The 27,620-nt window shown below is 46.2% G+C and overlaps 1 protein-coding gene across 1 annotated transcript; it reads left to right on the top strand.

Moving 5' to 3' along the window:
* Nucleotides 1-600: 600 nt before the first annotated feature.
* On the top strand, nt 601-27,606 carry dync1h1 (dynein, cytoplasmic 1, heavy chain 1). The gene is made up of 78 exons (XM_069662145.1): nt 601-890; nt 2,018-2,105; nt 2,269-2,442; nt 2,557-2,812; nt 2,921-3,107; nt 3,197-3,468; nt 3,572-3,799; nt 3,898-4,551; nt 4,664-5,086; nt 5,180-5,359; nt 5,454-5,603; nt 5,727-5,873; nt 5,964-6,104; nt 6,255-6,431; nt 6,609-6,719; nt 6,857-6,976; nt 7,080-7,319; nt 7,445-7,600; nt 7,714-7,827; nt 7,924-8,034; nt 8,126-8,335; nt 8,432-8,578; nt 8,662-8,828; nt 8,925-9,098; nt 9,190-9,544; nt 9,638-9,832; nt 9,922-10,204; nt 10,303-10,403; nt 10,532-10,691; nt 10,783-11,023; nt 11,112-11,295; nt 11,398-11,610; nt 11,732-11,970; nt 12,063-12,219; nt 12,303-12,527; nt 12,622-12,852; nt 12,956-13,096; nt 13,241-13,474; nt 13,647-13,853; nt 13,954-14,075; nt 14,175-14,340; nt 14,445-14,608; nt 14,751-14,880; nt 14,995-15,128; nt 15,214-15,328; nt 15,419-15,580; nt 15,675-15,889; nt 15,970-16,174; nt 16,292-16,465; nt 16,551-16,670; nt 17,471-17,591; nt 17,813-18,008; nt 18,684-18,801; nt 19,615-19,830; nt 19,916-20,128; nt 20,325-20,452; nt 20,551-20,704; nt 20,814-20,960; nt 21,089-21,239; nt 21,368-21,621; nt 21,714-21,848; nt 21,939-22,033; nt 22,124-22,298; nt 22,418-22,493; nt 22,611-22,771; nt 22,854-22,965; nt 23,309-23,369; nt 23,454-23,577; nt 23,653-23,766; nt 23,878-24,048; nt 24,172-24,389; nt 24,498-24,601; nt 25,619-25,827; nt 26,031-26,184; nt 26,318-26,460; nt 26,548-26,716; nt 26,858-26,982; nt 27,142-27,606. The coding sequence occupies exons 1-78, from the start codon at nt 641-643 to the stop codon at nt 27,268-27,270; spliced, it is 13,923 nt and encodes a 4,640-aa protein (XP_069518246.1). The 5' UTR covers nt 601-640; the 3' UTR covers nt 27,271-27,606.
* The last annotated feature ends 14 nt before the right edge of the window (nt 27,607-27,620 follow it).

Raw genomic sequence — 27,620 nt, 5'->3', positions numbered from 1 at the left:
CCTGTTTAATGCTAGAGCTCTATGGTTAACTTTTCTAGTCTTTGTAGGTCTGCCTTCCCAGGTGCCACAAGTCCAAGCTCAAAGTACTGCTTTAATTTTCATGGGTCTGGATGTCCGGGTTTATTAATTCATCTAGAAATACATAAACCATAAGTTATAAATTTCGTTTATTCTTCATAGAAAGAGTTAGCAACATTGCACTTATCAAGTCAAATTGTGACAAATGTTGTCATTAGTTTAAAGCAATTATATTATCTTATTTTTTTCACTTTCGTTTTAACATCTTCGTTAAAGCTGAACAATTGCTCAGCAGGATTTCCAGAACTTTGGAGACAACTCCCTTTCTCCCCCTATCTGTCATTCACGTTAAAACAAAAAGAGAAAAAATAAAAGATTAATTCAGCTGCATTGTGGGTATTGTAGTTTTTGGCCAATATAAACCAGCGTAATGCTCATCTCTAGAACGACAAGTACCACAATCCTTTGCGCTAATAAATCTGACGGGCACGGTTGCGGCGTTTTGACAGCAGCAGTCAGCCTCTGACCAACTCGGTAGATACTGTAGCCGGACAGATAACGTCAGCCTTGTTTCTTTGTTCACTTTCAAGCCGCGACCGGTCGTCTCTGACGGCTTCACAGGATGTCCGACGCCGGGGGGACGGAGGAAAACTCCGGCACTATGGAGGTGTCGGCTGTGCAGACCGTCGCTGATACTTCGGTACTGCAGAAGCACATTAGGAAATTGGTACCGCTGCTCCTGGAAGATGGCGGCGAGGCCCCGGCCTCACTGGAGACCGCCCTGGAGGAGAAGAGCGCCGTGGAGCAGATGAGGAAATTTCTGGCCGATCCCCAACTTCACACCATCCTGGTCGAGAGAAGTGCCCTCAAAGGTACATTTAGCCAGAAACGTTCATATGTGTAATTTGACTTTAATATCAGGACTGTCTGATCAGTTTTAATATGAACGCAACATGTCTGCAACCAATAACCTTAATTCGTTACTAGCCAAATAACCTTATGTATATATGTGGTTTAATAGTTTGTACAGTTATTATTTGGCAGCCGGCTAACAATGATAACCCGGCTTGCTGTCTCCATCCATGACACTGCTAAATTGTGAGCTAACTGCGCCACACTGACTGGGTGGGGAAGAGAACAGAGCTTATGACAACACAATGTAGACCAGTGAAGGTGCTCAGTGTCAGCTATTTTACTGAGGTCAATTACTGGTTCACTTAGGCTGCTTTTACAATTAATAAGTATTTTGGGAATGTAGAATGTTATGTAAATTTTTAAGGGCATTTAATTCGTAACTCACATTGAATTGGATTTTCGCTGTTTACAACAGTGCTGTGCAAAAGCAAATGGTACAAACGCACAATGCTAATGAAAGCAAAGGTTTCAAATAATAATATGAATAAAATAAACAACACCAGCAACAAAATCACTGCACTTATAAGAGAATGAATCCTCTGTAATTCCTGAGTCATGTTGTGTGCACCTTACTGCGGTTTATCATGTGAATCAGCTTGTGTCAAAGGACACATTATCTTCAGTTTCCTCCAGGCAAATTATTCCTGAGCCGCTTGCCCTTACTAATGTTTTAAGAGTGCTGAACCCTGATCCCTTGATTTTGCACATGACCAGCTGCTAAATCTGAGCCTGTAGGGTTTTTTTTGACTCCCTGCCCCAGTCTGTAAATGTTTTTGCTCTAAAAATACTGATGCTGCAATGCAGGGAGTGCAGTTTCTGAAAATGGCTAACTCATCCCACGAGCAGTGAGCTCATTTGCAGGAAATATATAGATGGATGGAAGTAGATGAAGTGACGGACTGCAGGGTCATCCTGTAACATGGCTTTTATTATTATTTTATTATTTCTTAATGCCTTGATATTTATGTTGAAATATCCTTTGAGAAACACTTAGGATCGTTAACTTATAATGTGTGTAGAAGGATTTCCTGAGCTGGTTGTGTAACTTCAGATGAGACTCAGATTTCATTCATTATTCTCACAGAGGATGTTGGAGATGAAGGAGAGGAGGAGAAGGAGTGCATCACTTACAACGTCAGCATCGACATACACTACGGGATCAAGTCTAACAGGTAAATAATGAATCTAATCAACTGATCAGAGGTCTTCTTTTTGTGAAATACATCCTGTTCTCTATAAAACATTCTTTATGATGTACTGCACAGCACTTCCTTTACATTTTAAGTTCTGTTAATTCAAAACTATAAATATTTTCACCCTGTTCTCCCCTTGCAGCTTGGCTTTGATCAAGAGGACGGGTGTCATTGATGCAGACAAGCCCATATCAACTCAAGTTCGAGTTCTGACTTTGAGTGAGGATTCCCCCTACGAGACTCTCCACTCCTTCATCAGCAATGCCGTTGCTCCTTTCTTCAAGTCCTACATCCGGGAGTCTGGCAAAGCAGACAGGTAATCATCTGAATTTGTCTTCATCTTGTTAACTGGATTCTGAACTAAGCACAGGTGAATAAAGTTACAGAGCAGGAGAATTCATCTGACCTTTAATTTGTCCTAACCCTCCAGAGATGGGGATAAGATGGCTCCCTCTGTGGAGAAAAAGATTGCTGAGCTGGAGATGGGCCTTCTCCACCTGCAGCAGAACATTGAGATTCCTGAGATCAGCCTGCTCATCAACCCCATCATCACAAACATCGCCAAGCAGTTCTACGAGCGTGGGGAAAAGCCAAAAGTCACCGACTTTGGCGACAAAGTTGAGGACCCCACTTTCCTTAACCAGCTGCAATCTGGAGTCAACCGCTGGATCAGGGAGATCCAAAAGGTAAATTAAACAACTGTTATATGTCAGGTAATGACAGCGGTATGAGGAATTTTCATTCATTTACCTGTCAATGGGTTTATTTGTGTCCTCCACCTCCTCTCCTATCAGGTGACAAAGCTGGATCGTGACCCAGCCTCGGGCACAGCCTTGCAGGAGATCAGCTTCTGGCTGAACTTGGAGAGAGCCCTGAACAGGATCCAGGAGAAGAGAGAGAGCCCCGAGGTTCTGCTCACACTGGAAATCCTCAAGCACGGCAAACGTTTCCATGCTACTGTCAGCTTTGACACCGACACCGGTGAGTGGTTTTTCTTTTCTGCTCCCTAACCCTAACCCCTTTTTTAATACAGCATGACTAAGTCTTTATCCTTTCTCTGCCTCTCGCAGGTCTGAAACAGGCTGTGGAAACCGTCAACGACTACAATCCCCTGATGAAGGACTTCCCTCTCAATGACCTGCTCTCTGCCTCAGAGCTCGATAAGATCCGTCAGGCCCTGATGGCCATCTTCACTCACTTGAAAAAGATTAGGAACACCAAGTACCCTATCCAGAGAGCACTGCGTCTGGTAGAGGCCATCTCCAGGGACTTGAGCTCCCAGCTCCTCAAGGTGTTGGGCACCAGGAAGCTCATGCACGTTGCCTATGAGGAATTTGAAAAGGTGGGTGTCGTTGGGTCTGTATTTTTATCATCCAGAAGTTCACTCTTACTTAGGACTCGACATATGATACATCTTTCTAAATGTCCTTTAAACCTCTGTTCAGGTGATGGTGGCGTGCTTCGAGGTGTTCCAGACCTGGGAGGATGAGTATGAGAAACTACAGGTGCTCTTGAGGGACCTTGTGAAGAGAAAGAGAGAGGAGAACCTGAAGATGGTGTGGCGTTTAAGCCCCGCACACAGGAAGCTCCAGTCTCGTCTGGATCACATGAGACGCTTCAGAAGGCAGCACGAGCAGCTGAGGGCCGTCATCGTCCGTGTGCTGAGGCCTCAGGTAAAAAATCATCATGTGTTATAACCAAAGTTGAACTCCTAATTAATTTAATGTAGTTGTCTTGAATGAAATTGGATCTTTTATTTTCTTGTCTCCAGGTGTCTGCAGTGCCACAACATGCCCCTGGAGAGACCGTTGAGCCTCAAGACATGAAGGTGGCTGGAGTTCTCTTTGATGCTGCTGATGCCAACGCCATCGAGGAGGTCAACCTGGCATACGAGAATGTCAAAGAGGTCGATGGCCTGGATGTGTCTAAGGAAGGCCTGGAAGCCTGGGAAGCCGCCATGAAGCGTTACGACGAGCGCATCGACCGCGTGGAGACCCGTATCACCGCCCGCCTGCGCGATCAGCTGGGAACCGCCAAGAACGCCAACGAGATGTTCCGCATCTTCTCCCGCTTCAATGCTCTCTTTGTGCGTCCCCACATCCGCGGCGCCATCCGAGAGTATCAGACGCAGCTCATCCAGCGCGTGAAAGACGACATCGAGTCGCTGCACGACAAGTTCAAAGTGCAGTATCCTCAGAGCCAGGCCTGCAAGATGAGCCATGTCCGAGACCTGCCACCTGTGTCCGGCTCCATCATCTGGGCCAAGCAGATCGACCGTCAGCTGACTGCGTACATGAAGAGAGTGGAGGATGTTCTGGGGAAAGGCTGGGAGAACCATGTGGAGGGGCTGAAGCTGAAGCAGGATGGTGATAGCTTCAGGGCCAAACTCAATACCCAAGAGATTTTTGATGACTGGGCTCGCAAGGTATGGAGCTTATAAAAGACTTCAATATAGTATGGTGTTTTTAAAATTGTGTGTAAATTTGGCTCTTCTTCTGATTTAATATTTTTTCATCTTCTCCCTTTTGTTAAACCAGGTGCAGCAGCGTAACCTCGGCGTGTCCGGCCGCATCTTCACGATTGAGAGCACCCGTGCCCGTGGACGTACCGGAAACATGCTCAAGCTCAAAGTCAACTTCCTCCCAGAGATCATCACCTTGTCCAAAGAGGTCCGCAACCTCAAGTGGCTGAGCTTCCGTGTTCCTTTGGCCATCGTCAACAAAGCCCACCAGGCCAACCAGCTGTACCCATTCGCCATCTCTTTGATCGAGAGCGTTCGCACCTACGAGCGCACATGTGAGAAGGTGGAGGAGAGGTCCTCCATCTCCCTGCTGGTTGCCGGCCTTAAGAAAGAGGTTCAGGCTCTTGTCACTGAAGGCATCACTCTGGTCTGGGAGTCCTACAAGCTGGATCCCTACGTCCAGAGGCTGGCTGAGACTGTCTTCAACTTCCAGGAGAAGGTCAGTGTGTAGGAGCTGTCACTATGGTTACAAATACCCTGAATAAAAAAAAGTACTAGTGTTTAATTGCCCCAATCATGATTTTGTTTCCAGGTGGACGACCTCCTATTGATTGAGGAGAAAATAGATCTTGAGGTTCGCTCTCTGGACACTTGCATGTTCGACAACAAGACCTTCTCTGACATCCTCAACCGAGTCCAGAAGGCTGTGGACGACCTCAATCTCCACTCCTATTCCAACCTGCCCATCTGGGTCAACAAGCTCGACATTGAGGTAAGCAACCTAACATTTAGACTGTAACGTTTTTTTTTACACGTGGCTGTCTGAATGTTTTTCTCACAGGTTGATTTTTCTTTTCTTTTCATAGATTGAACGCATCCTGGGAGTGCGCCTGCAGGCTGGCCTTAAGGCCTGGACCCAGGTGCTCCGCGGCCAGGTGGAGGACAAAGCTGATGTGGACATGGACACAGAGGCTCCACAAGCCAGCCACAAACCTGGAGGGGAGCCTAAGATCAAGGTAGACAATACGACTGAAGTGATTGCGTGTTGCCTTATGCCGTGTTTTTATTACAACCTTAGATTATTGGACGCAGCGGACTACATGCTTTAACTAACTGTAACTGTTATTTCCTTTTCCCAGAACGTTATCCATGAGCTGAGGATCACTAACCAGGTGATCTACCTGAACCCACCGATCGAGGACTGCCGCTACAAGCTCTACCAGGAGATGTTTTCCTGGAAGATGGTCATCCTTTCCCTTCCCAGGATCCAGAGCCAGAGATACCAGGTAGGGATGTTTGAAGAGTCGTAAGACTCAAAGCAGAAAACAATGATAAGAATGCTTTTCTAATGTGTGTTTTATGCTGCTCCTCACCAGGTTGGAGTCCACTACGAGCTCTCAGAGGAGGAGAAGTTCTACAGAAATGCTCTGACCAGGATGCCAGATGGCCCTGCAGCTTTAGAGGAGGCCTACAATGCAGTGGAAGACATTGTCAATGAGGTGGAGCAGTATGTCAAGGTAAGAGTCGTTCGTAGCACATACTTTAGGTTTACTGCTGATTAAATAATATTGTGTATATTGTACAAAGAAAAACGTATATGTCTTATGTCTTATAACACATTATTAGTTTGTAAGTATCCGTCTCTTTTCCCTTTCGCCCCTGTCCAGGTGTGGCTGCAGTACCAGTGCTTGTGGGACATGCAAGCTGAAAACATCTACAACCGTCTGGGTGAAGACCTCACCAAGTGGCAGGCCCTGCTGGTCCAGATCCGCAAGGCACGTGGAACCTTTGACAATGCAGAAACACGCAAAGAGTTCGGACCTGTGGTCATCGACTATGGCAAGGTAAGAATTGATAGATCTAGGTGCTGCGTTTGAAAAAACAATTCTTAAATGACATGTGAGAGCTCAAGCTGAGCAGGAGGGAGTCTCTCATTTTGCTGCTCCATTGATTACATTTAAAATGCTTTTGTGTGTCTATAGGCTTTTTCACTGAATGTTTATATTTGTCTCTGACAACAGGTGCAGTCCAAGGTGAACTTGAAGTATGACTCCTGGCATAAAGAAGTGCTCAGCAAGTTCGGCCAGATGCTTGGCAATAACATGCAGGACTTCCATGCCCAGATCTCCAAGGTAATGCATTATATGATAGAGAAAAAATAATTTGTACCAGCTTAGAAACATTGATTTGGAAGAGACACTGGTCAGAAGATTATTCTAGTAACTGGAGAGTTTTCTTAACACCTCTTTTTTTTTTGTTTCTTTAATAGTCCCGCCAAGAACTGGAGCAGCACTCTGTGGACACAGCTAGCACCTCGGATGCTGTCAACTTCATAACATATGTCCAGACTCTGAAGCGCAAGATCAAACAGTTTGAGAAAAATGTGGACGTAAGTACTCTAAAACATTCAGCTTCCTTTTCTTCATTCTTCTGTATCACTGCCTGCTTTAAGTTAAGGGTTCTAATCAGCTTGTCCCTCCTTTCACCCCCAGTTGTTCCGTAATGGACAGCGTTTGCTGGAGAAGCAGAGATTCCAGTTCCCTCCATCTTGGCTCTACATCGACAACATCGAAGGTGAATGGGGTGCCTTCAGTGACATAATGAAGCGTAAAGACACTGCTATCCAGCAGCAGGTGGCCAACCTGCAGATGAAGATCGTCCAGGAGGACAAAGCTGTGGAGAACCGCACCACTGACTTGCTCAACGAGTGGGAGAAGACCAAACCAGTTGCTGTAAGAGAAATTCAGTCATGTCCCTCTAACTCTCGCTTTCTGTTGATGTATAATTGACTGTTAGATTTGCACAGCAGATGTATTTGCTGTTGTAAATATAATACACTTTTAATCTGTGTCATCAGGGTAACCTGCGTCCAGAGGAGGCTCTTCAGTCTCTGACCATCTATGAGGGCAACTTTGGCCGTCTGAAGGATGAAAGAGAAAAGTGTGCCAGAGCCAAAGAAGCCCTGGAGCTCACCGACACTGGTCTGCTCAGCGGTAGCGAAGAGAGGGTGCAGGTAATGCTAGCAAAAATACACACATTCAGAAGTTGTTTTTCTACAAAAACCAAAGCAATGCCACAAAAGAAACACGTTTAAATTGACTAATTTCTGACCACTTGATGATGTAGGTGGCGCTAGAGGAGCTGCATGACCTGAAAGAGGTGTGGTCCGAGCTGTCGAAGGTCTGGGAGCAGATCGACCAGATGAAAGAGCAGCCATGGGTGTCTGTCCAGCCTCGCAAGGTAACACATTTATTATTGATATCATTAAATCTTTGTGCTTTATGTGTGAGTTTCTTGGCATGTAACTATTCCCTGGTTGTTGTTATGTGTTCGTAGCTCCGTCAGAGTCTGGATGCTCTTCTGAACCAGCTGAAGAACTTCCAAGCAAGACTGAGACAGTACGCTTCCTACGAGTATGTCCAGAGGCTGCTCAAAGGATACCTGAAGGTCAGACGACTAGTTTTTCCCACTAAGCACAATTTTTGCCTTTCAAGAAAAACATTTATTAAATGATTCTACTTTTCCTTCCCCTCTCCAGGTGAACATGCTGGTCATTGAGCTGAAATCAGAGGCTCTGAAGGACCGTCACTGGAAGCAGCTGATGAAGCGTTTGCATGTGAACTGGGTCCCGTCAGAGCTGACCCTGGGACAGATCTGGGATGTGGATCTGCAGAAGAATGAGATGGTGGTGAAGGATGTTCTCCTTGTAGCCCAGGGAGAGATGGCTTTGGAGGAGTTCCTCAAGCAGGTAAAGAGGACGGGAATATAGAGAGATGACATTATTATTTTCTGTAAGCTTAAATTCAAATGTTGAAGAATATTAATTCTCTTTTTTGGTCCTCAGATCCGTGAGGTATGGAACTCATACGAGCTGGACCTGGTGAACTACCAGAACAAGTGTCGTCTGATCAGAGGCTGGGATGACCTCTTCAACAAGGTCAAAGAACACATTAACAGCGTGTCTGCCATGAAGCTGTCCCCATACTACAAGGTAAAGTTGTGTTTATCTAGATTTTACAAATACTGAAAAAGTTTTCTGAACTGCATCAAGACAAAGTTGTTTTTGCCTCCCAGGTGTTTGAGGAAGACGCTCTGAGCTGGGAGGACAAGCTGAACCGCATCATGGCTCTGTTTGATGTTTGGATTGATGTCCAGCGTCGCTGGGTCTACCTGGAGGGCATCTTCACCGGCAGCGCTGACATCAAACATCTGCTGCCTGTGGAAACTCAGAGATTCCAGAGGTAAATAAAGGACCCTTGTTTTTGCAAAAAAAGCCCCAAGAAATGACTACTGTAACAGAACCTACCTTTATATGCTTATCTGTCTTTATTCTGCAGTATCAGCACAGAGTTCTTGGCACTGATGAAGAAGGTGTCAAAGTCTCCTCTGGTGATGGATGTGCTGAACATACAGGGAGTTCAGAGGTCTCTGGAGAGACTGGCTGACCTGCTGGGCAAAATCCAGAAAGCTCTTGGAGAATACCTGGAGAGAGAAAGATCCTCATTCCCCAGGTAAGAAGGTGACGAGGGATGAGCTGACGATGCGTAGAAAAAAAAAAAAGCTCAAGGTTTATGTTAAAAATCACACTTTCTTTGCTATCAGGTTCTACTTCGTGGGAGACGAGGACCTGCTCGAAATCATTGGCAACAGCAAGAACGTGGCCAAACTGCAGAAGCACTTCAAGAAGATGTTCGCTGGTGTTTCCAGCATCCTGCTCAACGAGGACAACACCGAGGTGCTGGGAATCTCCTCCCGCGAGGGCGAGGAGATTCTCTACAAGACACCGGTCTCCATCACAAAGCACCCCAAGATCAACGAGTGGCTGACGCTGGTGGAGAAGGAGATGAGGGTGACGCTGGCCAAGCTGCTGGCCGAGTCCGTCACAGAGGTCACAGGCTTCAACAAGGGCACAGCAGTGGACCTGAGTCAGTACATCGACTGGATCGATCGGTACCAGGTTGGTCTTCAGAGCATTTTACACCCTTTGTTTTTCAACATATATGGAAATCATGCAATGTGCTAACTAACTTATTTGTTTCCTTTTTCACAGGCCCAGCTGGTGGTCCTGTCCACTCAGATTGCCTGGTCTGAGAACGTCGAGTCCGCCCTGACCACCATCTCTGGCGGTGGGGACATGTCACCTATGCAGGGAGTGCAGTCAAACGTAGAGGCCACCCTCAACGTGTTGGCTGACACCGTGCTGATGGAGCAGCCTCCTCTGCGCAGGAGGAAACTGGAACACCTGGTAAGAGGGATTTTCTTTTTAGAAGTAATTTTTTTTTAAAGAATATTATCCAATGAGGAGTCTGAAATCTTTCTTGTCTTCCTTCTCAGATCACCGAGCTGGTGCACCAACGTGATGTGACCAGGACCCTTATCAAGAACAAGATCGACAACCCCAAGTCCTTTGAGTGGCTCAGCCAGATGCGCTTCTACTTCGACCCCAAGCAGACCGACGTCCTGCAGCAGCTGTCCATTCAGATGGCCAACGCCAAGTTTAACTATGGGTTCGAGTACTTGGGTGTCCAGGACAAGCTAGTCCAGACGCCTCTGACGGACCGCTGCTATCTCACCATGACCCAGGCTCTGGAGGCCCGCCTTGGAGGGTCACCATTTGGTACGGAAAATTAATTTTTATGCACATGAGAAGATGGTAAATTACAGAAAATTATAGGTAAACATATTAAACAAACATTAATTTTTTTGTCTTTCTAGGTCCTGCTGGCACAGGAAAGACTGAATCAGTGAAAGCTCTTGGTCACCAGCTGGGACGCTTTGTCCTTGTTTTCAACTGTGATGAGACATTTGACTTCCAGGTACAGAACTGCATTCAGATACTTCTTCTAAGCCGAACACATGAGATCAGAAAAACATTCATGTGATTATCATTCCAATTGTTTTTTGGTCATTTGACTTAAAACTTAAATTTTCTGTGTCTTTGTAGGCCATGGGTCGTATCTTCGTGGGTCTGTGCCAGGTGGGAGCCTGGGGCTGCTTCGACGAGTTCAACCGTCTGGAGGAGAGGATGCTCTCTGCCGTCTCCCAGCAGGTCCAATACATCCAGGTGGCCTTGAGGGAGCACAGCAACCCCAAGAGAGACAGGAGTATGTTTTATATCTGTGGCAGCAAATCTTTTCCCCCTTATTAAAAAAATGAATGCCGTTGTCAATAAGTGCACATCTGTCCCTTCCTCAGGTGTGCCAGTCACCACGGAGCTCCTGAACAAGCAGGTGAAGGTGAGTCCAGACATGGCCATCTTCATCACCATGAATCCTGGCTACGCTGGCCGCTCCAACCTGCCTGACAATCTGAAGAAGCTATTCCGCAGCTTGGCCATGACCAAGCCCGACCGGCAGCTCATCGCCCAGGTCATGCTGTACTCTCAGGGCTTCCGCACAGCCGAGATCCTCGCCAAAAAGATCGTGCCCTTCTTCAAGTATGTGCTGTTAAAGATAAACGGTCCTGGCTTTGAAATAACTTTGAAGTCTTTCCTCTTTTAAATGTCATTTTTGACCTTATTTCAGGCTCTGTGACGAGCAGCTGTCATCCCAGAGTCACTACGACTTCGGCCTCCGAGCTCTCAAGAGCGTGCTGATCAGCGCTGGAAATGTCAAGCGCGAGCGCATCCAGAGGATCAAGAGGGAGAAGCTGGAGCGTGGAGAGGTTGTTGATGAGAATGACATCGCTGAGAACCTTCCTGAACAGGAGGTATAGAAAACTGAGGCTCTGAACAATCTGTGGTTGGACTCCATCTACACATTTTTTGAGTTGAAATGGTTATCTCACCACATCTGTGGCTTTTTACCCTAGATCCTGATCCAGAGTGTGTGCGAGACGATGGTTCCTAAGCTGGTGGCGGAGGACATCCCTCTGCTGTTCAGCCTGCTGTCAGACGTCTTCCCAGGAGTCCAGTACCACCGTGGAGAAATGACCGCTCTGAGGGAGGAGCTGAAGAAAGTCTGCGCGGAGATGTACCTCACCTACGGAGACGGTGACGATGTGGGCAGCATGTGGGTGGAGAAGGTATGTGGCTAAATGACATTAGCATAGATTTTATAAAGAGGGCTAATATTAAAGACACACAAATCACATTACTCGATATGCAAGCAGTTTCACAATAGACTTGTCATTCATTCTCTTCCAGGTGCTCCAGTTGTACCAGATCACACAGATCAACCATGGCCTGATGATGGTGGGACCCTCAGGTAGCGGGAAGACCTTGGCGTGGAGGGTGCTGCTCAAGGCCCTGGAGAGGCTGGAGGGCCTTGAGGGCGTGGCCCACATCATTGACCCCAAGGCCATCAGCAAGGACCACCTGTACGGAACCCTGGACCCCAACACCCGTGAATGGACCGATGGCTTGTTCACACACATCCTCAGGAAGTGAGTTTTCAAACACACAACTCCTCTTCATCTGGCTCATAGGACGTCTGAAATGTGACCGGAATATAAAATATGTTGTGATTCAATTTCAGGATCATTGATAATGTCCGAGGTGAGCTGCAGAAGCGTCAGTGGATCATCTTCGACGGTGATGTTGACCCTGAGTGGGTTGAAAATCTTAACTCAGTCCTGGATGACAACAAGCTGCTCACGCTGCCCAACGGAGAGCGTCTCAGCCTGCCACCAAACGTAAGGGCGCAGCACTTCAAACCACATGTTTTTGTCTCATTGGGAAAGTGTGCTGTAGTTTTAACTATTTCCTCCCTTTCCAGGTGCGTGTAATGTTTGAAGTACAGGACTTAAAATATGCCACCCTGGCCACTGTGTCTCGCTGTGGCATGGTCTGGTTCAGTGAGGACGTCCTCAGCACTGACATGATCTTTAACCACTTCCTGGCTCGCATACGCAGCATCCCACTGGACGAGGGAGAGGATGAAGCTCTGCGCCAGAGGAAGGGCACTGATGACGAGGAAGAGACTGCATCACCTATGCTGCAGGTAATTACAGGGAAGACTGTCAACCAAGGAAAATGTGCAGCAATTTTTTTCCTGTTTTACTCATGTCCTACTGTGATTTTTTTTTTTTTACTAGATCCAGCGTGATGCCGCAGCTATCCTGCAGCCCTACTTCACCTCCACAGGCCTGGTGATCAAGGCCATCGAGCACGCCTCTAAGATGGAGCACATCATGGACTTCACCCGCCTGCGCTGCTTGGGTTCTCTCTTCTCAATGCTGCACCAGGCCTGCAGAAATGTGGCCCTCTACAACAACAACCACCCCGACTTCCCCATGCCCATCGATCAGCTCGAGAAATACATGCAGGTATGGTTCTGCTTTCTGCTCTCCAATGAAGTAAAAGAAGCGTACATGTCCTATCATTTTACATCAACGTGGAACTTATTCTCTGCAAAATGTCTTTTCACAGAAATATCTGATCTACGCTGTGCTGTGGTCCTTCTCTGGTGATGGACGGCTGAAGATGAGGGCTGAGCTTGGAGAATACATACGTCGCATCACCACCGTACCACTCCCCTCTGCTCCTAATGTCCCGATCATCGACTACGAGGTACTCTTGTTGTTAAAAACTTTTTTTCCCCCTAAGAGAACAATTAATAACTGTTCTAAGACTGTGAGCCACTTAAATCAAACCAAAACTGCAGCAGTCTTTTACTTTCAGAATAATCACTGTCATTACCTTTGTGTTGTGCAGGTGTGCATCACGGGTGAGTGGCAGTCCTGGCAGGGCAAGGTGCCCCAGATTGAGGTGGAGACCCACAAGGTGGCCTCCCCCGATGTCGTGGTTCCCACCCTGGATACCGTCCGCCATGAGGCTCTGCTTTACACGTGGCTGGCTGAGCACAAACCTCTGGTGCTGTGTGGACCTCCTGGCTCAGGAAAAACCATGACTCTGTTCAGCGCCCTCAGAGCGCTGCCTGACATGGAGGTAAGAGTCTAAAATAATAAAGATTTAAAATACATTCTCTCATCCTTTTTTTATCACATGTTCTTCCACATCTGAATTAAACATATTCTCAACTGCTGAATAAAGATGTTTACCAGGTTAAAATGAGGAAAAGGTTTTATTGACATCATTTTTTTCACCCACTCTCCACCAGGTTGTGGGTCTGAATTTCTCCAGCGCCACCACCCCAGAGCTGCTGCTGAAGACCTTCGATCATTACTGTGAGTACCGCCGTACTCCCAACGGTGTGGTCCTCGCCCCCGTCCAGCTGGGCAAGTGGCTGGTGTTGTTCTGTGATGAGATCAATCTGCCCGACATGGACAAGTACGGCACACAGAGAGTCATCTCATTCCTCAGACAGGTACGATATCTTGTTTGTAGTAACATCTTATTCTTTAAACTGCATCATAGTATCATAAAACTTGTATAATAAAGCCACCTCTGTTGTGTTCTCTTCATAGATGGTGGAACATGGAGGTTTCTACCGCACCTCAGACCAGACTTGGGTCAAACTGGAGAGGATCCAGTTTGTCGGAGCTTGTAATCCTCCCACTGACCCCGGCAGAAAGCCTCTCACACACAGGTACGGTAGCCAGACTTCACACCTGATTATAACAATTATTTAAAAAAATACCCAGATTAACAGAAAAAAACTGACCATGTTGTGCTTTGCTCTCTCTAGATTCCTGCGTCATGTTCCTGTGGTGTACGTGGACTATCCAGGTCCCGCCTCTCTGACCCAGATTTATGGAACCTTCAACCGTGCCATGCTGCGCCTCATCCCCTCTCTGCGCACCTACGCCGAGCCTCTTACGGCTGCTATGGTGGAGTTCTACACCATGTCACAGGTAAAGAAGATTACTAAGTATCTATATTGAAAGTTTAATGTCCTTTCATTCACTTTATCATCAACTCGCTGCATACCTCGTTTCAATCTCTTTTCCCTTTTTAGGAGCGGTTCACCCAGGACACCCAACCTCACTACATCTACTCTCCCAGAGAGATGACCCGCTGGGTGAGGGGCATCTTTGAAGCTCTGCGGCCTCTGGAGACTCTACCTGTGGAAGGGCTCATCCGCATCTGGGCCCACGAAGCTCTCCGTCTCTTCCAGGACAGGTGAGTTGAAGTTCTGAGGAGAGACTTGAAGAAAAGTCTGTTCTTATCTGATCTGGTTTAAGGGATTCTCACGGTTACAAAACTTTATATATTTATATAAATGTAAATCTGATAGTATGATTACTCTTTAACCTGTTTCCAGGCTGGTTGGTGATGAAGAGAGAAGGTGGACAGATGAAAACATCGACATGGTCGCCCTCAAACACTTCCCCAACATCGATAAGGAGAAGGCTCTCAACAGGCCCATCCTCTACAGCAACTGGCTCTCCAAGGTAAACTTGAAATGTGTTGAGCATTGTTTGATTGTCCTTCTCTGGTAAAGATGCTGACATATTGTCTTCAGCAATAATTTCCATAGTCACTGAGCTTATTCTTTGCGGCTGCAGGACTACATCCCAGTGGAGCAGGAGGAGCTGAGGGACTACGTGAAGGCCCGTCTGAAGGTCTTCTACGAAGAGGAGCTGGACGTCCCGCTGGTGCTCTTCAATGAGGTGCTGGACCACGTCCTCAGAATTGACCGGTGAGTAACTGGGTCTTCAGTTCTTCACAAATCATCAAGGAATGAAAATTTCAGGTTTAATAAAAACAATAAAATTCTCTTCCAGAATCTTCCGTCAGCCTCAGGGCCATCTCCTGCTGATCGGTGTGAGCGGAGCGGGAAAGACTACTCTGTCTCGCTTCGTAGCCTGGATGAACGGACTCAGTGTGTACCAGATCAAGGTTGGTGTCACATGTGTGAAGATATTTGAAGCCATGTAACTACAATTGTCTGCAATTATTGATCTTTGTGGGTTTTGCGTGTGTCTTCAGGTACACAGGAAATACACTGGGGAGGACTTTGATGAGGACCTGCGTACAGTGCTGCGTCGCTCGGGTTGTAAGAACGAGAAGATTGCCTTCATCATGGACGAGTCCAACGTGCTGGATTCTGGCTTCCTTGAGAGGATGAACACACTGCTGGCCAACGGAGAGGTAACTATGACAACTCTGCCTTTTCAGATTCTAAAGTAAGATATCTGTTTAAATTGTGCCCACCTAATTATCTGGTCGTTCCTGTTCTTTGTAGGTTCCTGGCCTGTTTGAGGGAGATGAGTATGCCACCCTGATGACTCAGTGTAAGGAGGGAGCCCAGAAAGAAGGCCTGATGCTCGACACGCACGAGGAGCTGTACAAGTGGTTCACCAGCCAGGTTATCAGGAACCTCCACGTTGTTTTCACCATGAACCCGTCCTCAGAGGGGCTGAAGGACCGGGCTGCCACATCTCCTGCCCTCTTCAACAGGTACAGAGACGCACGATGAGAAGCAGGGAAGGGAATAGATAGAAAAAAGCAGCATGGAATTGACTTTCCTTTTGTGTTAGGTGTGTGCTGAACTGGTTTGGAGACTGGTCCACAGAGGCTCTTTACCAGGTGGGTAAGGAGTTCACCAGCAAGATGGATCTGGAGAAACCAAACTACAAGGTGCCAGACTACATGCCCATCGTCTACGACAAGCTGCCCCAGCCACCATCTCACCGCGAGGCTATTGTCAATGGCTGCGTGTTTGTACACCAGACACTTCACCAGGTAGGGATGTCTCCTAGTTCAAGCAATTGAAACTATAGTAAAACCAAGTACCTTAAACAGTTTGCCAGTGCATGCTTCATAATGCATGCTTCATATGTTGTTGTGAATCTCACCCAGGCTAACAACCGTCTGGCTAAGCGCGGAGGTCACACGATGGCCATCACACCTCGCCACTACCTGGACTTTATCAACCAGTACGCCAACCTCTTCAACGAGAAACGCAGCGAGCTGGAGGAGCAGCAGATGCACCTCAACGTTGGTCTCCGCAAGATCAAGGAGACTGTCGATCAGGTATATTTGATAACGGTTGTTCTCCAGAGATCAAGCCCGTATCATTTTTGCGAGTGCTTGATTGTACTTATGCATCCTCATCAAGGTGGAGGAGCTTCGTCGTGACCTGAGAATCAAGAGCCAGGAGTTGGAGGCGAAGAACGCTGCTGCCAATGACAAGCTGAAGAAGATGGTGAAAGACCAGCAGGAGGCTGAAAAGAAAAAGGTACACAGGGAGGAATTTACAGGGTTCCCTCGGGTTCTTAAAAAGTCTTAAAAGGTCTTGAATTAAAATCAAGGAATTTAAGGACAGAAATTTGCTAGCTACAAACGGTGATACCTGGCTTTGTGACATCGTCCCGTTGATGTCAGTCATGATCTGTGGCTAAACACAGATGAGCTAAGATGTCGAGATGCAGGTTTAACGAAAAATGAGTGAAAGGAGGGAGGTTTTGGAGGTGGTTGTCGCAAGCTAGAAGCTACGACGCAAGGTCCGACCTTATGCCGAAAGACATTCTCATCAAGGACCAGCTGTTGAATCCCACATAGTATCTCGTACGCAGCAGCAGCTAGTGGTAGTGTGGCTATGCCTGCGTTGTTTGCAGGTAGCAGACCTGAAAGTTCACACTCTCCAAGAAAAGAGTATCGTAAAAAAATGTGTGTGTTTGTTTATGGGTGCTTTTGTGTGTATTTGTGATCCATGAATTGCAGTTATATCCGCCAATAATCCATACCTTTGGTCCAGGTAATAAAATGTAACATTCCTATCTGTTGGGTTGCGGTCAGTGAAATAATTAGAGGGAAATATTCATTACATTTTCTACAATGTGAACATATTTTAAGCATAAATATTTGCAGCGATCCCTGGGACTTAAAATATACTTGTTGAGGTCTTGAAAAGCTCTCAAAAGCATTGAATTAGATTTAGAAAATGGTGTAGGAACCTTGATTTAGCACTAGAAACACTTGTATACTGCTGTGATTGTGTAGAACTGTACTCTTATTCTGTTACTACTATGATTCCAGGTGATGAGCCAGGAGATCCAGGAGTCTGTGTACAAGCAGCAGGAGGTGATCAAGGACAAACAGCTGAGTGTCAAAGAGGACTTGGACCAAGTGGAGCCTGCTGTCATTGAGGCTCAGAATGGTACGGTAGCATATGTTTTAAAGGAGCTGATATAATATAAATATTTACATCTAGTGCACCTCTGTTCCTGCCTTTTGTCAAATGTTTTCTCTCAATGTATTCAGCTAGTCACTTGTAATGCGAGGACATCCGGTTAACAGCTTGATATTTACCTGCATCCTCCCTTCATCACTGCCCCTTCCTTGTCATAATCCGCATCCTTGTTCACCCGATGTCGATAGCTGTTAAGTCCATTAAGAAGCAGCACCTGGTGGAGGTGCGTTCCATGGCCAATCCACCCGCGGCCGTGAAGCTGGCCCTCGAGTCCATCTGCTTGCTCCTGGGAGAGAGCACCACTGACTGGAAGCAGATCCGCTCCATCATCATGAGGGAGAACTTCATCCCCACTATTGTAAACTTCTCTGCTGAAGAGATCAGGTGAAATAAAGAGAGGATGTATTCTGCACTTGTTCACTAAAGCTCTCTCCCTCTCTCTCTGCTTTTAAATCTCTCCCTTCTCTCGCTCCCTCTCCTCTGACTTCTTCCTTCTTTCAAACACATTCCTCCACCGAACTAGCCGTGAGCTCTATAAAGCGGCAGCACCTTGTAGAAGTGCGGGCCATGACCAATCCCCCAGCTGCGGTCAAGCTGGCCCTGGAGTCTATCTGCCTTTTGCTGGGCGAGGAGACCAATGACTGGAAAAAAATCAGACAAGTTATTATCAGGGACAATTTCATCAGCAGCATAGTCAACTTTTCCTCTGAGGAAATGAGGTACCAGCGTCAGAACGTCCGTCTAGTCTTTTGATAGACTCACAAATTGGAATGAATCAATTGACACATTAATCAAGTGACTCCTGCGATCAGAATTTGATTTTAGGTTCCTAATGAGTTGATTCTGCTGATCAGAAAATGAGCTGATGGTAACAACTCTTCCTGTTAGTCATGATTTTGCTTTTTTTTTTTTAAGAAATTGACCCCACCCCCACCCCAAACAAAATCTAAATGAAGCAGTGAAATATTAATTTCCTGTGATTCATTTTACATTGAAGTATTTGTCTGTTTGAAGAGCAGCTGTATTCTTACTTCTTTGGCTGTTTTTTACTTTATCCAGCGACTCCATCCGCGAGAAGATGAAGAAGAACTACATGTCCAACCCAAGCTACAACTACGACCAGGTCAACAGGGCCTCTCTGGCCTGTGGACCTATGGTGAAATGGGCCATTGCTCAGGTAAGGATGCCTAAAGGTTATGTACCGTAAAATCTGGAATATTAGACGCAGTTTTTTACGGAAGAGGATTAGGGCCACTGGAAAAAAAAAATTAAGGTCCAAAGTCAGAATTCTGAGAAAAAAGTCAGAATTCTGACTTTTTTTCCGAATAAAAGTAAAAAAAAAATTTTTGTTGGACCTTCATTTTTTTTTTTTTTTTTTTCGTGGCCCTAATCCTCTTCCGTAGTTTTTGGGGGGTATCCCAGAGGAAAAAATATATTCTATAGCTATTTATGGATAAAAAGTGTATCCAAGTTATTTGTATTTCAGTTTATTTTCATTTAAAACATGTTCAAAACACACACAAATTACAGCCTACCATCTGTTTTCACCATGTTGAGTTTGCAATCCTGCTAGCTGGCAGCCTATGGTAACGTTGATTGTTGTGAGGGTGGAGGCTGCAATGGCTGTCATGACGGTGCATGTCAGTGACGAAGTTAGTCAGTTTAAAACAGCGAGGAAAACAGCACTGCGGCATATTGTAAATAGGAGACGTTGTAGCGGCTGCGACCCGGAACAGTTTAATGTAACGTCACCACTTAACAACCGGATAGCACCATCATCTGAGTAATTACCGTAACACAATAACTTGCTTCTCTATAATTCAATTTATACTGGTATATTGGTCGCACTGGTGTATAGGATGCAGCCCACTTTTTAGATGGAGAAAAAAAAGCATTAAAAGTGCGTCTTATACACCAAATTTTACGGTAAATAAAGACAGTAACTGGGTAAAGAAAGAAATGCTTTAACCATCTGCTTTCACTCCCTTAGCTCAATTATGCTGACATGCTGAAGCGCGTGGAGCCTCTGCGTAACGAACTGCAGAAGCTTGAGGATGACGCCACGGACAACAAGACAAAGGCAGAGGAGGTGGAGCAGATGATCAGAGACCTGGAGGCCAGCATCGCTCGCTACAAGGAGGAGTACGCCGTCCTCATCTCGGAGGCCCAGGCCATCAAGGCCGACCTGGCAGCTGTTGAGGCTAAGGTAACGATGCTTGGTCCCCTCTGGATCTGTCTCTTAGAAAAATGCTTCAGTCAGAGTCTTCAGTTTGAGTTCTTTTCTCCCACAGGTGAATCGTAGCACAGCCCTGCTGAAGAGTCTGTCGGCTGAGAGGGACCGCTGGGAGAAGACCAGTGAGACCTTCAAGAACCAGATGTCCACCATCGCTGGAGACTGTCTGCTCTCTGCAGCCTTCATTACCTATGCCGGCTACTTTGAACAGCAGATGAGACAGAACCTCTTCACTACCTGGTCTCATCACCTGCAGCAGGCCAACATTCAGGTAGCTACAGCTCTGATAGAGAGGGCTGGAGTCATTATTCATCATCACACCTACAAAACCTAGCCTCACCCACAACTACGACTAGTAACATGTAGGATCTACTTTTTGTTACAGAGGTCCCTATGGTCATTGAGAGTTAGGAGTAGTTTTGGGGTTTTTTCTTTAATCTGAACTCCCATATATTTTGTCCCCCCAGTTCCGTACGGATATTGCCAGAACTGAGTACCTGTCCAACGCTGATGAGAGGCTGCGCTGGCAAGCCAACTCCCTCCCAGCAGATGACCTCTGCACTGAGAACGCCATCATGCTCAAGAGGTTCAACAGGTCGGTATCTGTTCTGGCATTGTAATCCTTGAAGGTTTAATTACTGTTGTGAGTATACTAAGCATTGATGAACATCCATTCATTGCCCTTTTTTTTAGGTACCCGCTAATCATCGATCCATCCGGCCAAGCCACTGAGTTCATAATGAATGAGTACAAAGAACGCAAGATCACCAGAACCAGCTTCCTGGATGATGCCTTCAGGAAGAACCTGGAGAGTGCCCTGCGTTTTGGAAACCCACTGTTGGTCCAGGTACAAACGTCTACTTCTAATTTTATTGTCCGCTTGCTACTGTAAAAGTTCCTTGTCGTCATCAGGGGTTTGATCATTTATAGTGATATATTCTTTTTTTGCCTTTAAGGATGTAGAAAGTTACGACCCCATCCTAAACCCGGTGCTGAACAGAGAGGTCCGCAGGACTGGAGGACGTGTCCTCATCACCCTGGGCGACCAGGACATCGATCTGTCGCCATCGTTCGTCATCTTCCTTTCTACTCGAGATCCAACGGTGAGCAGAAAGTCGATTAGGTTTCATCTATGGATATGTACAGCGTAAAGAAAATGGAGCACTTTCCTCAGTAGAACGATTGTACCAAGAAGTGAATCTGTGTTATATGTACCTCCTTGTGTGTGCAGGTCGAGTTCCCACCAGACTTGTGTTCTCGTGTTACGTTTGTGAACTTCACTGTGACACGCAGCAGCCTTCAGAGCCAGTGTCTCAACGAGGTCCTAAAGGCTGAGAGGCCTGACGTGGATGAGAAACGCTCGGACCTCCTCAAACTGCAGGGTGAGACAGAAAAGGGAACATTTACTGACACAATGACAGGGCAGAGCTTGGCATGATGATGATGAACGCTAACGGGGATGCAAGTTAACTCAAAAGCCAATCAACTATTGTCCTCCTGCCTCTCGTAGGTGAGTTCCAGCTGCGTCTGCGCCAGCTTGAAAAATCTCTGCTGCAGGCCCTCAACGAGGTTAAAGGCCGCATCCTTGATGACGACACCATCATCACCACGCTGGAGAACTTGAAGAAGGAGGCAGCTGAGGTGACCAGAAAGGTGGAGGAGACTGATATCGTCATGGCAGAGGTGGAGGCAGTGTCACAGCAATACCTGTCCCTGTCCTCAGCCTGCAGCAGCATCTACTTCACCATGGAGGCTCTCAACCAGGTCTGGGCACATCTCACGCCATCTTATTAGTATTTTAGAAGCTGTCCTTAAACTTATCAGAAACTAATCATGTTCTTTGTATTTTGCTCCAGATGCACTTCCTGTACCAGTACTCTCTGCACTTCTTCCTGGATACTTACCACACTGTGCTCTATGAGAACCCCAACCTCAAAGGCATCAGCGATCATTCCCAGAGACTCGCTGTCATCACCAAGGACCTCTTCCAGGTTTAAACCACATTTAAAAAAATATAAGACTCCTTTTCTTTAATTGTATGATTGTGACATACATTAATCTGCCTATTTATTTGGATGTAGGTGGCTTTCAACAGAGCAGCCAGAGGTATGCTGCACTTGGATCACATCACTTTTGCCATGCTGCTGGCTAAGATCAGCCTGAAGGGCATGACCAGGTAAATGTCCAGTATAACACCAATATACTTCCAGCTGTTTAACACAAAACAAATTAAATCTTAATCATTTCAATCCACTCTCTTTCCCAGCGAGCCCTCCTATGATGCAGAGTTCCAGCACTTCCTGCGCGGTAAGGAGATTGTGTTGACTGGCATGTCGGTGCCCAAAGTTAAAGGTCTGACCACCGACCAGAGTGAGGCCATGGTCCGCCTCAGCCGCATGCCGGCATTCAGCGACTTGGTGTCCAAAGTTGAAGCTGATGAGGTAAGCATTGACCTATACAGTTCATCTCATTTGAACACATTTTATTTCTAAGAATACCTCCTAATAAAATACTTGATTTGATCTGACTCTGTGAGCATTGTCTCTTTTTCTTACTTTAGCAATTCTTCATGTGGATTGAGAGCAACACTCCAGATCTTTCTGTTCCCTATCTGTGGTCTGAGGAGAAGCAGTCTAGTGAGTAATAGACCTTGCATATTTTACAAATGTTTATAGAAGCAAAGAAGATATTGATACAAGTATTGCTTCTTAAATTGATGTTAACACGTCTGTGTGTGCACCTGTCATGTTCAGCTCCCATTGGCCAGGCAGTGCACCAGCTGCTGCTGATCCAGGCCTTCCGCCCCGACCGTATGCTGGCCATGTCGCACATTCTGGTCTCAAAGGTGCTCGGCGAGTCCTTCATGAACATCATCGAGCAGCCGCTTGACCTGGCTAACATCGTGGAAATGGAGGTATGAACCAATATTTCTTCATTAGTTTGTTATTGTCAGAGCTGTTGAATGTGTTGCTGACATTCCTCTCTCATGTCTGCAGGTGAAGCCCAGCACTCCAGTGCTGATGTGTTCTGTACCAGGTTATGATGCCAGCGGCCTGGTCAGAGATCTGGCTGCTGAGGAGAACAAACAAATCACATCCATCTCTATTGGTAAGGAGAGAATAAGCTTATTCTCTTGACTAACTAACTGATATACGCAAGAGGATTAGGGCCACTGGAAAAAAAAAAAAATTAAGGTCAGATAAAAAAAATTTGTGTTTTTTATTCGAAGAAAAAAAGTCAGAATTCTGAGATTAAAGTCAAAATTCTGACTTTTCTCTCGGAATTCTGACTTTTTTTCTCAGAATAAAAATTAAAAGATTTTTTTATTGGACCTTTAGAGAAAAAAAAAAATTATTGGACCTTAATTTTTTTTTTTTTCCAGTGGCCAAGATCCTCAAGAGAGAAGTATAGTGAGGATATTGTTGATACATGTTTTTGTGTCTGTCGACAGGTTCCGCTGAGGGCTTCAATAAGGCAGACAGAGATATCAACACTGCTGTCAAGTCTGGCAGGTAAATCATACATTTTCTGTGTTTTTTCTTGGCATTGAGACTTTGTTTTATTGCACTGGTATGCTAACAGTTTCGGTCCTGCAGGTGGGTGATGTTGGAGAATGTCCACCTGGCCCCTGCTTGGCTGATGCAGCTGGAAAAGAAGCTCCACTCCATGCAGCCTCATGCCAGCTTCAGGCTTTTCCTGACAATGGAGATCAACCCCAAGGTATACCACATAACTCATGACAAAATGTCTTTAGTCCAAAGCTCCCCAGAGTCTAAGTTCTGTGTCTTCTGACAGGTTCCTGTGAATCTGCTTCGTGCTGGTCGTATCTTCGTGTTTGAGCCTCCCCCTGGTGTCAAGGCCAACATGCTCCGAACATTCAGCAGCATCCCTGTGGCTCGCATGTGCAAGGTAACTTAGGCTTGACTTCATAACATCAAAAGGTTAATTATTACCATTAAAGCTGTCTGCAAACATTCCCCACATTTACCATCTAAAATCCATTTTTCCATGTGTCCACAGGCTCCCAACGAGCGTGCTCGCCTCTATTTCCTGCTGGCTTGGTTCCATGCAGTCATTCAGGAGCGTCTGCGCTATGCACCGCTGGGATGGTCCAAGAAATATGAGTTTGGAGAGTCTGACCTCCGCTCTGCCTGTGACACAGTTGACACCTGGCTGGACGACACTGCAAAGGTTGGATGTCATTTTAGAAATCATTAAATTTTTTTGCCAATACAAAATTACATCAACAACCCAAATAATCATACGGTTCCTACCCTACAAATGTATGAACACTATGCCTCTTCACACATACAGGGTCGTCAGAATATTGCTCCTGATAAGATCCCCTGGGCGGCTCTGAAAACCCTGATGGCTCTGTCCATCTATGGCGGCCGCATTGACAACGAGTTCGACCAGCGTCTGCTCAACACCTTCCTGGACCGCATCTTCACCAAGGGAAGCTTCGACAGCGAGTTCAAACTGGCTCTCAAGGTTGACGGGCACAAGGACATCAAGATGCCCGACGGCATTCGGTCAGTGGTGTCGTATTTTTTCCAGCTCTTAAAATGAGCTTGGTTTATAATATTGAAATCATGTTTTCCTGATTTCCTCAACCTGTTTGTGATTTTGATTTGTTGCAGGCGCGAGGAGTTCATGCACTGGGTAGAGATGCTTCCCGACACTCAGACTCCATCCTGGCTTGGGTTGCCTAGCAATGCTGAGAAGGTCTTGCTCACCACTCAGGGTACGACACAGCCGGTCCTCTTGATCATCTGTCCTCTGGTGTTCTGGAGCACAACGCATCTTAACTCTTCAATCCATCAGTTCACGTCTTCACAAAGCAGATCATTAACCATCTCTCTTTCTATCCTAGTGTCTTTACTTTTATTTTGACAGGGCGTCGCAGTGCAACATGGTCTTTTACTTTTTCGTCTGCTTTGGGCAGAATACTGTGTGTGTGTGGTGGCAGATATGCTAATGGTGCTAACTCTGCTAATCTTTCATCTTCTCATGTGTTCACTTCGCTGTTAGCTTTTTATGTTTTCATGAGTACCTCCTAGTTCCAGTCGTGTACATAGTCATACATTTTAGCTGTGTAGTTGTAGCCTAGTTGTTTACATAGCCATCACACTTTAAAAGGTGCTCTGCCCAAAGGAAGGGTGTGCGCGTCCTCACCCTCCAGCAGCTGTATTTCACAGCCATCATGTCGCTTTGCTTAAATACCATCCCCACCCCTCCCTCAGATTAGGTTTCAAATCAGCCATCCACCTCCCGAAACCACTCAAACTTCCCTCCCTATTTTGTTCATGATTTTCACGCCTCCTCCAAACTTCCATAATCCAAGCATCCGCCCCTTGAACCACCTACCACACTCCCCCTTTCCTTCATCCTCACTCCCACCCTTTAGTTTCTCCCTTAAACCTGTTACCCTACATTTGTTATGTTAATTTCTTTTACAGATCCAGTCAGCCAAGAATGCCGTTTATTTACCCACTTGGGAACAATGTTGAATGTTGTATTTGATTGAAGTGTTGCCTGAAGCCTTGTTTGTCTTTCCTCCTTCCCAATGTCGTCCTAATTTAACTGTCTCGCACTCCCTTTTTTTAATGATAAAACAACCTTACAATATTAACACACCCTCGAGGTAAGCTGTTTGTTTCTTTGTTCCACTGTTAATTTCTTCTCCCCTTACCTCCCACCATGGCCTTGTCTTCCACCTCCCTTCCCCCCGCTCACTCGCTCCCTCCGTCGGGCTGCGCAGGCACTGACATGATGGGTAAGATGCTGAAAATGCAGATGTTGGAGGATGAGGATGACCTTGCCTATGAGACGGAGAAGAAGGAGCGCACTGCATCCACGTCTGACACCCAGCCGGCCTGGATGAGGACCCTCCACACCACTGCCTGCAACTGGCTGCAGCTCATGCCGCAAACAGTCAATCCACTCAAACGCACAGTGGAGAACATCAAGGTAATGGCAGAGAGGAGAGGGGCAAGCACAGAGGAGTCTGTACAACATCCTTGGCTGTTATATTGATCAGTTGTGTGGTTATATTTTTCATGTTTGTGCTTGACTCACCATGACTTAAGGTAAAATCGACATCGCCTCAACGATGCATCTGCAAAACTTCTGTATTTGATTTAATTTCTTCTTCATCCTAACACAAAAAATAGGACCCACTGTTCCGTTTCTTCGAGCGTGAGGTGAAGATGGGTGGCAAGATGCTGCAGGAAGTCCGTCAGGATCTGTCCGATGTGGTGCAGGTGTGCGAGGGCAAGAAGAAGCAGACCAACTACCTACGCACGCTCATCAGCGACCTGGTTAAAGGTAGGATATTTCTCTGTCACTCACTTTGTTTTAAAGGTTTAGCTTGCGTGTTTAAACTAAGACCAACACACTGTCTTTGAGCAGATAATACTAAATACAGATTACTGAGGAACACCTGTTTTCCTCTCCCCAGGCATCCTCCCTCGCAGCTGGTGCCGCTACACCGTTCCCACCTCAATGACTGTGATCCAGTGGGTGGCAGACTTCAGTGACAGAATCAAACAGCTGCAGCAGATCTCCCAGGGAGCAGCCAGCGGAGGTGCAAAGGAACTGAAGGTACTGTTTGCTTAGAAAAATGAGTGCGGCATCAATGTAAAATCGACGGAGCCACTCACAGTACGGTTATTTTCTCTCTTCCTCCAGAACATCCACGTGTGTCTCGGCAGCCTGTTTGTCCCAGAGGCTTACATTACCGCCACCCGCCAGTATGTGGCCCAGGCCAACAGCTGGTCTCTGGAAGAGTTATTCCTAGAGGTCAATGTGACCACCGCCCAGGGTGCCGCACTGGATGCCTGCAGCTTCGGCATTAAAGGTCAGACGAGCAGCATGGGGCAAAATGCAAAACAAGATTACAATACATGCCGCAGTCTGTAGTTTGCTTGAATATATTGTAGGTTTGTAAAATGTAGCCACAAAGGGTTCTGATGTTGAATATGTTCACTGTTTCTACCAGGTCTGAAACTGCAGGGAGCTACTTGTGGCAACAACAAGCTGTCTCTGTCCACTTCCATCTCCACTGAGCTGCCTCTCACTCAGCTCCGCTGGATCAAACAATGCAGCGCTGAGAAGAGACACACGGTATGAATAAGACATGCGTACACAATACAAACAACTCATATTTCTGTCAAATATTGATTGAAAAAAATACCTATTGATGCTGTTAAATTCAGCTTTCGCGTTGGCTTTAAATGTCCGTGCAGAAACTCTCTTCACACTCCGCTTTCCCTCTCTTTGCAGGTGACTCTGCCCGTGTACCTGAACTTCACCAGGTCCGACCTCATCTTCACCGTCGACTTTGACATCGCCACCAAGGAAGATCCCCACAGCTTCTACGAGCGTGGAGTTGCTGTCCTGTGCACCGAGTAGATGATGAACGAGTCATTCCTAAAGACAACAGTCTTCATTATTAAACTTCATTTAATCACTTACATTAGTTGCTTATTAACCACCATTTAAAAAGTAGTTTGTAGCTTGTTGCATTCCAATATAAAACGTAGTTTGGAGCATTTGTGGAGCAGTAACAAACATGTACTCATTCTTAGTGTTTTGGAAAGTGTCAGAAGGTCAAGGGAATGTTGTCAGATGGCAGATGATGAGAGGATTAAAAGTGAAGGCAAAGGAAAGTTGAAAGAAAAATGTTTTTATGAAGGAACCTGTATGTTTTTAGATTGAATAAAGCCTCCTGAACTGAATACAACTGCATTAATGACTTGAGC

The sequence above is a fragment of the Semicossyphus pulcher genome, unplaced genomic scaffold (genome assembly GCF_022749685.1).
Source record: "Semicossyphus pulcher isolate SPU_LCO1_2020_fin unplaced genomic scaffold, fSemPul1.0.p SCAF_14, whole genome shotgun sequence".
Lineage (NCBI taxonomy): Eukaryota > Metazoa > Chordata > Actinopteri > Labriformes > Labridae > Semicossyphus > Semicossyphus pulcher.
The sequence above is the reverse complement of the archived record's forward strand: the minus strand, read 5'-3'. Positions and strand labels throughout refer to the sequence as shown.